This window comes from Ischnura elegans, chromosome 1, assembly GCF_921293095.1.
Source record: "Ischnura elegans chromosome 1, ioIscEleg1.1, whole genome shotgun sequence".
In the NCBI taxonomy this organism is placed as follows: Eukaryota; Metazoa; Arthropoda; class Insecta; order Odonata; family Coenagrionidae; genus Ischnura; species Ischnura elegans.
Genome location: NC_060246.1, coordinates 51,402,294 through 51,417,241, shown reverse-complemented (window position 1 = coordinate 51,417,241; position 14,948 = coordinate 51,402,294). Strand labels below are relative to the sequence as shown.

The 14,948-nt window shown below is 36.7% G+C and overlaps 1 protein-coding gene across 1 annotated transcript in view; it reads right to left on the bottom strand.

Annotated features, from left to right (window-relative positions):
• LOC124160295 (vacuolar protein sorting-associated protein 16 homolog) overlaps positions 1-14,948 on the bottom strand; it is a 72,908-nt gene that overhangs the window by 33,335 nt on the left and 24,625 nt on the right. Inside the window, exons 7-12 of the mRNA XM_046536129.1 lie at positions 12,890-13,160; positions 9,916-10,041; positions 6,547-6,674; positions 6,279-6,423; positions 6,059-6,193; positions 3,591-3,752 (exon numbers count right to left, since the gene is read on the bottom strand). Coding sequence (XP_046392085.1) covers positions 3,591-3,752; positions 6,059-6,193; positions 6,279-6,423; positions 6,547-6,674; positions 9,916-10,041; positions 12,890-13,160 — 967 coding nt within the window. The remainder of the gene's footprint in view (positions 1-3,590; positions 3,753-6,058; positions 6,194-6,278; positions 6,424-6,546; positions 6,675-9,915; positions 10,042-12,889; positions 13,161-14,948) is intronic.

Below are 14,948 nucleotides of genomic sequence, written 5' to 3'. Positions count from 1 at the left end.
GAAGACAGGAACTCGCATTTATGCCATAGTTTGGCATTCCCATCGTAAAAAATGCCCCAGATATGATACGCCAAAATTTTTTCGCATAGGAATTGTGAGGTCTAGGAACCGATATTCAATTTTTACATTGTTTTTATGGGATATTATGCTTCGATTAACGTCATTTCGTTTATCGTCACATTTTTCAGGAACGGTAGGTGACGTTAAATGAGGACTCACTGTACAGCCTTTTACAACGGAATTATTAACACATTAACAATTAACCCACACAAACCTGCGACCTCCAATTTGGCAGGCAAAGACTTTACCCCACCGCTACCGAGGCCGGGAGGTCAGGAATCAAATGAAACTTTTGAAAACACAGAGTGAAGGGCTAAATCTTTCTTTTATATCAACCCTTTCAGTTGTGATCATTCAGCTTGAAACAATATTTCTGAGTATTAACTAAAACTAAAAGGAGGTCATTCCCAAGAACGGGTACACTCAACAAGTAGGTCTGTTTCGATAAATAATGCTAATAAATCTCAGAATCTTTGGGAATACAAGCAAGTGAAAACAGTAGGAGATTACCATGGAATAATGAGTCGTGGAAAAATATATTTTCTACCCCTCATCTTCCTTGCTTAGAAATATTATGTAATAGCAGGTTGTTGCATTAGCAATAGCAATAATAGGGTGGTTTCCTATTTCTTTTAATTGTCAAAAAACGAAAGATTATTACTCCAGGAGTACGTATTTCACACTTTTAGGTTTTGAAATGACGATATCTATTTTTTTCGATTTAATGAAAAGTGAAAATTTTCAAGCGCGTGAAAACCTGACGTCTATGTAAGAATGCTGGGAAAAGCCTGTGTGATGTCATTCTGGTTCCGGCTATTGCTGTGTGAGGCCACCTTGGTGCAAGGCTATGAATGCCACTACGATGCAGGCTGCTAGCAGATAGCTGAGTACCCTGCTAGCAGGTAGCGCTTGGCTTAAATAAGGATTATTAATGCCCTATCAAACAAAGGAAACTTTCTGACCATAGGCAATTTTATTGGGTGATTATTAAGAGATGTTTCCCTGAGCTCTGTGCCTCATGCATGCATTGGTAATCTCAGATGATGTGCAACTCCTGACTACTTGTACAGCATCTAGATCCCAGTGACCAGGGTGCAACTAGGACTTAAGGCTGAGGGACCTTTAGGTGCAACTAACACCGAGGTGTGTGGGGGTATGGAAAACCCACCAGGATAAGCAGTAGGTGTGAGATTAATAAATTGCGGAATTTTAAGATAAATGGTTCAAACTGGTGACTTTTATGGCTTTCTGAGGGATAATTTATTACTCCTTACACTATTCTATTAGTAATATCAATCCATTTCAGTAAAATGGATTAAACTTAAAAATTTCTCTGAGCTCCGGGAGGGGGGGGTTTATCCCCCAAAACCTGCACCCCGCTGCACCACTGCCTGTGACGTCATGTGGAGTGGCATCGCATGCCGCCAACCTGCCCTTTTTCAAATGAGGTTAAAATTGACCTTAAACATTCATCTATACTGGGTTTTCTAAAACAAAATAAAATGTATAATATGAATACACTAATGGTGGGTAACGAATCACAATTGATACCTTTCGTTTTCTTTGATGAAGGAAACAAACACAGGTGATTCCTGCAAAAATTAGGCGATAAATTGAGCATGCTTTTGAAACTTTCATCGAATTCCCTCTCTCCAAACTACACTATACGTAGGGATCTGAAGAAAAACTCTGTAGAGGGGGCACAGAAATACTGGGTCTGCTAAACAATGGAATTTATCGGCAAGAATGCTGGGCAAACTGCTCGACGTTAAAAAAATTCACTGCCGCATATCAGCTACTTTGTTGTCTACCACACCTACCATTGTCACGTGTGGAGTGATGTACAGAATTGCTACAAATTGACTTCCCAGGCTCCCAACAGAAGTCAGATTTTCTGGCATGTATACGCAGGCCACACATATGACTGTCGCTATGCGCATTAAATTGTAAACCACAATCATTCAGGCAAGCTTTAAAAAATTACCATAGCAGTAGTAAGAATTTGATATGTAGGGAAATATGGTTATAAAATAATTGCAAAACTGGATTTGTTTTAATTTGAGCTGTGGTAAATACATGAAATACATATTTTCATTTTAGAAGCGGAAGTATCAATGGGGTCGAGTATTTCTGCCTCCATGGATGGGAGCAAAGTTAGTTGAAATATTTCCGCTGTCAAAGGATTATAGGATAAGCTAGTCGTCTCTTTTATTTATTGAACAAGGTATGCAGGGTTCCCACTCCAACTAATTTATAAAATTCACGGTTTTTTCCAGGTTTTCACGGTTTAAATGTTGTCAAATTCACGGTCTGTTGAAAAGCCATTTTTGATAATAATATTGATCACGTAACAATCACAGGCCGCACGTTAACTAAAAGTAAAAAAAAGCGACAGACGCCGTGAATGCAAACGCAGCACTGTGTTACCTCTAATGACGTCACTTATCTTTAGAAAAACTCAGGGCCGGCTAAAGGTTTTGAGTGGGAAAATGGAGGGTAGCAGGGAAGTGAAGAAGTGTCTGATTTTCCGACAGGGTTAATGAACACTTTGCCTACCCGTCTTCCAATCACAGGCTAAAGGCTATGTGTCGTCATGGCACACGGACCAATAATTGGGCTTCGAATATACGTGTTGAGATAAATGCGTGGACAATGTCTGCGAGTGATTGACCTTGAAACATGATCGAAATATTGATTATTCTTTTGATCTGTCAAGTCTAAAATCAAGTTTGATGGGTTTTTAAGGTTTTATGATGAAATTCACGGCTTTTTCCAGGTTTTTTCACGGTAGACGAAATTCACGGCTTATTCACGGTTAAAAGGTTTTCATGGTTGAGTGGGAACCCTGGTATGTGAGCACTAATAGGAAAATAGAGACATAAATTACAGAAAGTGACCGCTATCGTGCGATTTTTACCAAGATTCGAGGAAAACGATGTGTTCTCTCTTAATTCTATGTCAATGACTTAAATTGATGATGATAGTTGGATACCTTTGTCTTATTTACTGTTTGGTATGCTCTCATATGGAGCAAAATAGCCATAACTAGCAGTTAACATGAAAATTACAGCATATTAAAGGTGTATATGGAAAAAAATTGACGTGAAAGCATGAAACATTTATCGCTGAAAATGTTATTACATGTATGTAATCACAGCCGCACAATTAATTAGTCACAATTAATCTCAATTAATAGTCTCTAGTTCTCTCGGTACGATTTGTGGAGGTAGTCATGCTATCTCGGGGGTGTCTCTTTACTACAATAAGTGGAGTTTTATGAGATAAAGAGGTACGTACCATGAGAGGTTTGCCTTTAAATTTACATGTAAATCTGACGGGACTATAGGGGTGGTACGAAGTATGGAGGTTTATGATGTAAAGAGGTTGACTACAAAGAGGTTTTACTGTACATATATGCAAAAATTACACCAATTCATTCAGTATATATCTTCTGCGCATATTTTGCAATTTAACGGGACATAATACCATGAACCTTACAATAAATGGCTCATGTATGTTACTATCATTACCTGAAACTGATCCACAGACATTTTTTTGTGTAAATGAAGTAGCACATTATACACAAGGTCTGTGTCTCCACTTTCGATAGCTTTGGAGAGAGCAGGACAAAACTGTTCCAACTGCAATAGCAAAGGTACTTGCAGGCTGGTCTTTGGTTCATAGTCCATTAACTGCAAAGAAGTGTAAATTCATAAAATATGTTTCAAACACATTATTAGTATTTAACATGAAAATTTCCAGAAAAATTACTCCAATAAAAACATTATTGCAGGTTAACACATTCCTGCCCATATTTTTTATCAAATTTATTTTACAATTTGTAGTTGAACTACTTTAACAGAGCAATACTTTTTTTTGTATACAATACATGCCTTACCATATTTTTTGACTTTACAACAAACATGCCCTGAAGATCATCTATGAAAAATTATATTTAAATTCAAAGGGCCTAATAAAGCACTCCACCAGTTGCTCTTTCATCACCTCACACCGAAACTAATTCTTTCTACATTCTCTCCAAAATACAAAAAGTTAATATCCCAGGTGATTATATTAGACGTCAGGGTTCCATCAAAATATTCATATGTTCCATATTTCCTCATGATAGAAAAAGTTAGTTATCTATTACTAACGTTTGAAAAATTTCATTTTAACATGATGATAATTGAACTAAAGCCAAAAAGCTGGGAGTATTTTACCAACAATCAACAGTATGGGGGCCTTCACAGTTCGGCGTTGCGTTGAGGCCGCGGCTAGCGAGCCAATCAGAGCCCGTCTTTGAGAATTGATGACGTCACGTCTCCAGCTCGCTGCGTCGTCGCAGAAAAACTGAACCTGTCGGATTTTCTCTGCGTCAAGGCGGCAGTATGCCGACTATTTCGAATTGGTGTTTGTTTCTGGGTATACAAATATGCAAGATTAGCTCTATTGGGAGGGGCAAATGCTATTTATTTCATTATTTAATATTATTTTGAAGTGTTCAGCTTAGATATTTCGTGTCTTTCCTAAACATAAGACAAATGTTAACCTTAAATTAGATTACAATCACTGAGGAGCATAGATTAGCGTAACACTTACCCGTAAATGGTATCACAAGCTAAATACAGCGTGAGAGGTATTTGTTGGTGACTACGGTCGTTTAAATTCCATTTTATATCTAATAATTGTGCCCTCATGATCTACTCAGTTAGAGCTATTTAGATGACATGACTAGGACATCTGTTTGAACAACATTTATCATTAATAAATATTCCTGATAATATTCCACGTTACTCATGTTCATTGAGTGTATGTAATTAGCTATCTTTCGAATATTCCGAGTTAGGAAATAAAATTTAAAGGTCATAATAATGCATAGGCAAGGGCCATCACTACACGCATTATTATCGACTCTATGGTCGCCATATTAACTTCAAATGCTATTTATAGTTAAGAGGAATATTTTAAGAAATGAAATTGTGTAAACATGCAGAAAACAACATATGTATTGTGCGTTTGGTTCGAAATCATAAGATGATATGCTCACAGGCCGATTTTTAGGAGCCGACCCTTTTTGCCTTTCATTTGTTTTCGCAACGCAGAGCTGTGAAGGGCTCCAACTTGCTGCGATGAGTTAGCTCCGCCCCAAGTACGCAACGCCGAGCTATGAAGGCACCCTAAGAGTTGTAATTTAGACACAGAGAGTGCAAAATTGGAGGAGTTGGAAAACTCTCAGAAGTTTGGATAGAAGATGGGTATCAAAAATCACTCCCTTGTGTCATGGGATAATTCAAGCTTAAGCTCTTACTTTGCCTTAACTGTCAAAGTAAGATGATAATTCTTTAAAGGCTAAAAATGCAAAACAACACGATCCTGATAGTGTTTAGTTACCTTAGGTGAAGCCATCGTTGACTCGTTACTGACAATCATTGTCAGTCCATTACAAAGCTTTACTTTAAACATTATCAATTGTTAAAATTTGAATTTTCTTTAAAATTTTAAAATTAACTATATTTTCAAACATTATTATGGATTTAATTCTTATAAATGCATGTGAGCACTAAATTTTCACAAAAAAAAAAAACAATTTGAATTGTTCTAATACATGTCACCTTATTAAATTTTTATTATGTTTTACTGGGAAACTGCAGATAATTAAATCGAAGTAATTACTCATTTATGTAATGCAGCAATTTGCTTGTTGTACACAGTTTATAACCATAACTGTCCACAAAGGGAATGCAGCTTGGGGCAGGCAATGCTTCTAATCGGACATACAGCACAACAGTTAACATGAAACTCAATTGCTCCACTTACAAGCACTATGAATTTCGAACACGATTTTATGAAAACACATTACAAACAAAAGTCAATGTTTGCCTGCATTAGACCAGAAAATAACCAAAGAATAAAATGATACCATTCAAGTGTTGATATAGCTAATGATTATCGATTTTAAAGATCTAAATAAATCTAGTATTTGAACTGATCCCATCACCTTAATTGCCAGATCAGGCCTGCCAGATGTGAGAGCATTTTCGGCAATTTTACTATAAGATATTCCAGGGAGGTATCCAAGTTTGTTGGCAATTTCTTGAGCTATGCGCTCAGAATCTAAATTAACTTGTTCCACCTAAAAAAAATATTATATTTTTAAATTCAAATTTTCTAGGTACAACTAAATAATGGAATAATTGTATAAATCATTCACATACTACCTTTTTACAAGCCCAGTTACCAAGTATTTTGCTTGATCCCTGTGTTTCAGGTAGTCTTAGATACTTGGCTATCATAATTGCTAGATAGTAATACCTCCTCAAAACCAATCGATCCAACAGGTTCTCATATGACAAATGTTGCAATCAACAACAAGCATTTAGGAAAATTCACACAATAAGATCAAAATGGTAATAACTTAATTTTCATAAAAAGTACAGAAATAGTAAGTAGACACAAAATACAAAAAATTAAAACTTCAAAGGATACTGTGATATTGAGATAGGAATACCAATCCTAGGATCACGAACTGCATTTAGAACACGCAGAGTTCTGCACATTTTGACATATTCATCAGAGCAAATTCTTTGAACAAAGTCTTTCCCATACTGAGCAGCCTGTAAAAATAAATAAACATAAAAAATGTTGTATCTTATGAATATAATCTAATTTATTAGTTCATTATAGAGGGAAGAAAAGGAAACCCACACTAAGAGGACCAATGGACTAACACAAAGATTACTTCATATTGGAAAAGAGGGTAGGATGGAAGTCCATACTTATATTTTCCTTGTAATCAGGAGGATTCAAAAGTCTTTTTCCTAACTCATGGCGGATGACTTTGTATGTGCACATATCCCTTTCACTCCTTGAGAAAATAGTGAGAAAATGCTTAGCCTAAAACAAGCACCATACCAACTTTTGCACTTCTTAGTAAAATCCTCCGATGGAAACCATACTAATAATGGTTGAAACCAGTCATTGGTAGAAAGCTCTTTATCCTTCTTAGGATAACACCTTCAGATACCAGAATTAAAGAGAAATCCATTATTTTTGTCACAGAAGAGGCCTGCACCAAAGGTCACTGACCCCTGCATCAATAGAAATTGGGATAGCTTATGAATTTCAGTTGTTCAGTTACATATACAGAGGGAAAGTCGACTCATCGCCGTGTGACTCATCTTTAAGTGATATTTTGCTTCCCTAAATCTGATAACAACACCGGACACTTTTTGTACTTCCATATAATGGTTATAACTCATTCCTGAGTCCAAAGGAACTGCCTTATCTTTCGCATTTTGAATTTGACTTTAATGATTACGTTACTACAGACGACACGAGTTATTCTCCAAGGGCATTCGTACTAACTCTCGTTCAGTTAAAAATAAACGCTTCCCACCAGGCAGACTCAAGCTAATAGCTACTCAAGGTCCCACTATATTTCATTTAAACCCACAGATACAAGTAGGGTCAGTTTTGATCTGCGCGTCGCGTAAGCAACTTTCCCCCGGCTCAATTCGTCCTGGGGATGAGGGATTAGCCCACGGAATGAGACCACGCATGCTGTTTTTACCATCCTGTTGACTCACCATCGACTTACGTCCATACTGCAAATACGATAATCTTTTTTGGATGACCTTGGAAACCAAAATTTTGGTAAGTGAGGATTTTTCACCGCTTATTTAGGTGTTATTTCGCTGGGGCGACGGAAAACATAACCTTGCAAAATTCTAGACAATCTTCCGTTACAGATAGATATTCCAGATTAACGATAGTCTACTGCAGTTAAATAATATCTAATGAACAGCATCACTCATTGTTACAACTTATTATTCTTCATTGACATATCTATGTAATGAGCACATACTACCCCCGCTCCTGTGACTAAAATCAGCGCGCGTACCGCAATCTTCTCGTGGAGCAGTTATCTGAAAAGTCGTATAAGTGAGGTATTTTATCTCATTGGACTGGAAAAATGCACTTCGTAACGGAGGTCGTTGTATAAGTGAAGAGTTTCATAACTGAGGTTGGAAATACATGGGTTCATATGGGGTTATTCACCGGACCAAAAAAAATCTGCGTATAAGTGAGGTCATCGTATAACTGAGGGTCGTATAACCGAGGTACAACTGTATAGCTAGGAAAATTGAACCGGTGGCAAAGGGTATGAAGACTTTGGATCTGGCTGGTTCATCTATGCACTATCGAATGAGGGTTATCGGATCTGCAGTTGGATACCCCTGCAGTTTAAAGTTCAAGACACAATTTTCTCAACTCTAATGCCCCAATTCTACAAAGGCCTTGAAACTTTTAAGCCATGGAATCGGAGAAATTTAGCCAGCTAGGCCCTTGAAATTTCAAAGGAATGAAGTGGAGTTGAGATTTTTACAAGACGAGACATCAAGTTTTAGAAAATTTTGAGACCTAGCCTAGTGAAGTCGTTCAAAAATGCATACATTCTATGCACAGCATCACAGAATGGTGATATTTTCCCTATTTTTTCTGCATCATAACATATCAACATGCCAGTCATTACTAGAAATAAGCTGCAATACAGGTGAATGTTTGTCAAGTCAAAGAGTAGAAACAAAAACCAGCAACAGCCAGGTAGCCGGTTACCAGTCATTTCTATATATGTACACTCTTTTTTCTTTGTACATGTTTTCTTGTTACATTTACTTAGGATTGGATTTATTCTTAGCCAGAGGAAAATTTTTCATGATGTAATGCCAAAAAAATGTGAATATATATTTAATATCCACACAATGAAGTTAATATCCTATTAAAAATTCCTCTATTCATTGACTATTTCGACAAAGAATGGTACAGCATGAGATTTTCCAAACCCCACAGTAGCATACAGTTGATGTTATATACTTCTGAGTTATTTAAATGTCATTGAAAGCATTTAAAATAACACTGCAATTCTGACTAGATAAATAAAATTATAAAATAAAAAATCCTGTAAAAATTTAAATATTTAACGGATAATTAACAACAAAACATGAGGTATTCTATGCTTCTTTAAAGCAAACATTCAATCAAAGTTCATTAACATGAACCTACAAATTTTTAGTCCCATGAACTTTGCAATGGCAACTGTTAGACAGCAAAAATTTTTTCTTTTATGTTGAATGGGTTTTACTTGGAAGTAACATGGAATTCATTATTGATATACAGTGCAACCTCGATATAACGACACCCCACGGTGCACTAATAAACACTCGCTATAGCAAATTGTCGCTTTACCGGAGGTGGAGCAAATAATAGCCAATATACCTGTTGCGAACAGATATACAGGAACAGGAGTGGTGCGGCGACAGATAAACATCTATCCGATAAACGTAAGCATAAATCCAGACGAAAGGCGATGTTTTTTTGCATCACTAAATTTTCTTACTCAAATAACGACTAACTATTCAAACAATTTATAAGCGCCGCACTGAATAAAAATCATGCAAAGCATTGTTTCGTCAATCATTATATTTATCGAACGACAGTTTACCACATAAATTTGAGACTGAGCACTCCATTAACTTCATTTCTAACAGATCGCTAGCAGTTACAGAGGTTAAGGAGTCTTGATGAAAGTCTTCCGGCGGTGAAACCCTCGCTATGGCGAGAGCCAACGCCGAAAGGGTCTCGTAAAAACGAATTTTTTAACACTCTTATTATAGGGTCAATTGACGGTGCATCGGCTATCTCTCGTAATAGCGGGGGTGTCGCTATAGCCCGTACTCGCTTTAACGAGGTTCCACTGTATTTAAGTGAGTAGATTGGACTGTATTTCTAAGAAGCTAACATGAACAGAACTACATGTAATGAATAAACATGAGGAGCTATAAAAAAATATATTACCCGGATTAGCATCTTTTGATTATCAACTTCATACTCATAGCCAGCTGCTTCAATACACTGATGGACAGCATCTTCCAGATGAGGTTTGACCAACAAAATGTATTGGTCAGCTCGATGACTACGCTTCTGCAGGACAAGAAATAGAAATTAAAATGAGAAACATACATGAATAACATTCACAACTATGTAGTATGTATTCAATACATCATTACATGAACATAAAAAATATAAGAAATCAATGTCATTTTTTACTGACTATGAAATAAAAGGATTTTCAAAATTAGAAAGGGAAAACTATTGAATGAGATGCGGAAAAATACTAGCATCAGGTTCAGTAAGAGTGTCAGATATAAATTCAAATAATTGAAATAACCATCATTCAATTTTAATTGGCAAGGGGTCGCTGTATTTTCAGAGGAAGGGAGTGAGTGTGGAAGCAGTAGACTGGCTGAGTATGCTATAACATTCTCTTTTTTTCTCATAACTTCACAAATCTAATTATAGCATACTCCCAATTATCAGGGCTAATGATGGGGGAGGCAGCACGAATAATCCAAAAACATGAATAATCCAAACTTCCAATTCAATTTCTTGTAATTTTCATAATTTACACAAACCAAACAAGCTATTATTAATTATGCACATTGCCTGTCATTTTAGATCTCTTTTTAGAAAAATTTAGAGCTTTGTTTTCCCGACCACGATCTTATAGCGGCGATAACGTGATTTTACTCGTATCCCTTCTGCTCCATATAATACATGGTTTAGGAAAACTGCAAACCCATGACTGTGAGATCACGGATTAAGAAAATTGGTGCGCACAAAAGCTTCAAAATTGCTGCACAGAAACTACACAGTCAGGCACCACGCTATGTAGTTGCGTTTTGCGCAAGTTGCCCAGTATGCAACTGCTGTGGGATGCGGTAGCGTGATCACTGAACGTGACCACGCACTGTAATATTTAGACAACATGAACACGGAGCTTCCATAAAGGTCATGGGGGCGTGATCACCCTATCGTGCAGCAGCTATTACAGGAAATCTGAACTTTTGGCAATCTATTTATGCAGGCAAGTGTCTGGCTATGACTTACGCTAAGGTAATGTGAGGTAAGTGCGACCCCTAAATAGCATATATCAATTTTAACTTGCTTAGGAAAATTTTCTAGGCTAGCTTAAAACATGAGATTCATTGTATAATATATATGTGTATCAGTGAAAAAGATAGTTAGATTAAAAATCCTCTCTCTGTAAAGTGGTAATTTTTATAAATTTTTTTTTACAATCTTGTTGAGGGATCGCACTTACCCCATACATGGGGCAAGTACGTCCCATGTCTGATGTGCAGTATATTTATACATTACCGGGCACATGGGGTAAGTGCGATTTGCCCAGAAATTCAGCTGTACATTGCTTTTTAAAGTACCAAATTATGTTTCACCATTCTTGAGAAATCAACTTTTATCTTAGGTAATGTAAGTAGATTTTTTTTTGCATTTTTGGTTAATTATGGCACAGTATGGAATTGCTGTTAAATGTTTTTTTTAATGATAGTAACAGTATTCAACTGTTACACATTAATTCAAAAGTGCATTTAAAATAGCTAGTGTGCATAAAAGCTGAATAAATGATAATAATAAAAAAGTATAAATCTTGCATATGACAACAAATCTGTACACAAACTAGATTGTAATGAACAAAGAATTGCTTCTCTAATGTAACTTACATTATTAATATAAAAAAGAAACTTGGTTACTACAAACCTCTGGTTTTTCGGACCTTTGAACTTTGTAATAATGAGTCTACTGTAACTGGAACATGTGTATACAAATTCATACTTCTTGGTGCACAAAATTCACTCCCCTCTCTTCGAATTACACACCCCACTTGCTCACAATTTTGCATCATTCTTCCATACGTCACACCCATTTCACCTTCCTATATTTCGACTTAACCTTCGGGATATTTAACACCCTGCATCACTTACTCGTTAGGTCTCATTCTTTTTTGAACCTCGTGCCTAACATACAATTGCTGAAAGCTATAGAGATATCTTCGGGCTCAGCAGGTGACTCATTTGGCCTCCAGAAACTGGGAGAATTGAAGCTGGTTGACCAAAAAAGGTCAGTTGGTGAGATGGGGTAGGGATGAAACATTTTTCCACTGTTTCTGTGTAATTTGATATTTTCCTTTGAGGCAAGTGATTTAAGGTCTGTGGGGTCTCGGAAAGGAAAAAAAAAAACATTTTTGCCCTGGAGATCATAACTTACCCTGATTACCCTTATTAACTAATTATTTAAAATTTTTCGAAATTTTTTTCACCTATCCTAGTATACCATAGGGTCATCAAAATCCGGTTGACGATTTTAAAATTAAACAAAAAAAATTTTTGGGACAGCCTAAAGGGCAAAGTAGAGGGTAGCCTCCCAGCAGTAGTGGGAGTCCGAACAAAGGTACCATTCTATCTAGTATAAATTGGATATCCAAGGGTGGGCTATAGCCCCCTTACCCTCCCATGGATCCCAATGGATCCACCACTGCTGACAGGCAAATGCTTCTCTCATACTTGAGATTAAAGACAACATACAACTATTACTATAAGAAGTATTGTCTTAATTGTAATAAGAAATTATGTCCTAGCATGTAATAAATTGCATACAAAATTTCTGGGTTTTACATAAATTGCAGAAGTTTAGCACCTTAAAATATAAAAGGGCAATTATTTTACCATTTTCACATGAAGCTGTTCCAAATATACTCCACGGATTATGTACAAAGTTTTCATCAAGAGGATTAAAAACTTGCAAACTAACATGTGAGAAAATAAAATGAGCTGTCTTAATAAAAGTACCACAACAGATGAGCCTATGTAGGCACATACACACCCTTGCCCCTGATGCTATTTAAATCCACAATTACAATACACATGTTGGAACAATTCAACAACCTTAACCCTCGAGGACATATAAGGCTTACTCTGTATTGCTTGGAGGCTTCCAACAGGTAGGATCCAGGAGCAGTGCTGTTTATACGGAAGATACCCTGAACAACTATAGGAACTTTCTGGAGAAATTCTTGCACATTTCTTGACAGAATACGAACACCATCTATTTCCGGAACTAAATAAATTGACGTATCATAAGAGTAGGTCACCACATCTGAGTCAGTTCCTTCATATCCAAATAACATTAGGTTATTGGTCTCTAACCCAGTTTCCCAAAGTTCCACCACAGCATCTGTCCCACACCTGACAAAAATTGAAAAATATGGAATGTAATTAACATGAAATAGAAAATCTCTACAGTCAACAATCACACATTTCAAACCATTCACAGAGATAGTGAATGCTACTGAAAGTGATACCACTAATATCATAGTGTCACCACGAAATGAAACACTGACATTCAAAAGTAACATCCTCTTCAAGAAAAAAAAAAACTGAAAGTGAGGTATGATGGAAAATCCTCATCACTCAGTTTGCAATCTATGACAGTAAACTAATATTTTTTAAAAGTATTTTGAGTGGAAAAAAATGCATCAGCTGGATATGGACAAAGGTGAGGTAGCAGTGGAATTATATGTACTGTGGGGGGAAAAGTATCCCAACAAAGGTTGTGCCGCCACTATCACTCTGCAGGATGGTGGGTTTCCTTTTCAGTGGGTTGTTATTCTTTGGTCAGTGAGGGAAATTCAAACAAGGAAAACCATTTCCTTTCTTAGCCGTCCAAATGCGCGACTGACCACTGAGTCTCTCACAACCCAGAGCAAGACTTGCGATGTGAACTCCGTAGAATAGATAAGCATTCAACTGCATCATGTACACACTCCTCTGAATTTTCCTCCGCATATCTCAACAAAACGACAAAAATCACTACGGGCCACAGCAAGAAAGCTTTCTTTCGAGACAAACAAGACAGTCAACAAGAAGATTCGATGGGCCTTGTATCTAAAAGCAGTTGACTTAGAAGAAGCTTTAGCTTTTCTGGAAGGACTGACAAGCACATGGCCAGAACGCATTTTTCTTTGGATCACGAAGGATATGCTCCTATCTTGATATGAGATGCCTTTGTCGGCAGGTGAGAGGGGGAAAAGTAGTCGGCTTGTTGGGGGCTGGCTTAAGAGTAGCGAAAACAGTGAAGGATGAATAAATTAGAAGTAACGTGTACTACAGGGAGAAATGCAACAGGGAGGGTAATGACGCATTAAAGAATCGGAGAAGTGGGAGACCTAGTTGTTCAATCGGAGAAGGTGATGCTGATATACATAATATATCAAAGTACTGCTGAGATTTCAAATTTAATAAAAGAAGAGATACAGTCCAAAGTGAAGTGTGAATTCATAGGAGTGTTTTCCGTGCCTTGATTTTTTTGTCCACATTGATTTATATATTTTAATTTATCCTTAAATATTATCAAAAGTAATTTACCAGCAATTAATATCATGGATTTTTTTAATTTTACATAATTGGTTTTCAAAGGAATTAAATAGAAAGTGATGTATCAAGCTGCAGAAAATAAATTTTTTTGGGTATTGGCCACTGGCTAGGAAAAAACAAAATGTTAATTTATTTTGCGATTCATGGAATTTAGCGTGGAAAATTGTGTGTTGTCATTTAAATTTGTAGCAATCATGTGCATATTCATTATGGAAATATTTTCAGTCGCAATTGTCATACTAAAACCTTTTACAGTAATGATTACTTAGGTATTTAGAGTAATTCCTGATGCTCACAATCGCTCCTCGCCATTGCAGTCTTGCAGGTTACGTCTGGCAAATATTTATGCCGTAAATTTGATGATATGGTAAAAGATGAGAAAATGACGAAGTGGAGATGGGCTTTAAGTGAATTTTAGAACGAAAGCCAGCGTAATTGCCAAGAAGGAAAGGAGGTTTAGAGGGAGATAGCGGGAAAAAGGTAGGCACAACTGCTAAGAATATCGAATGCGCCAACATTCTGGTGAGCGGTACGAAATACGTTTGAGTCTAGGTACAAGACAGGCAAGTTCTCCATTACAACCTTGTAAATGAGATCGTA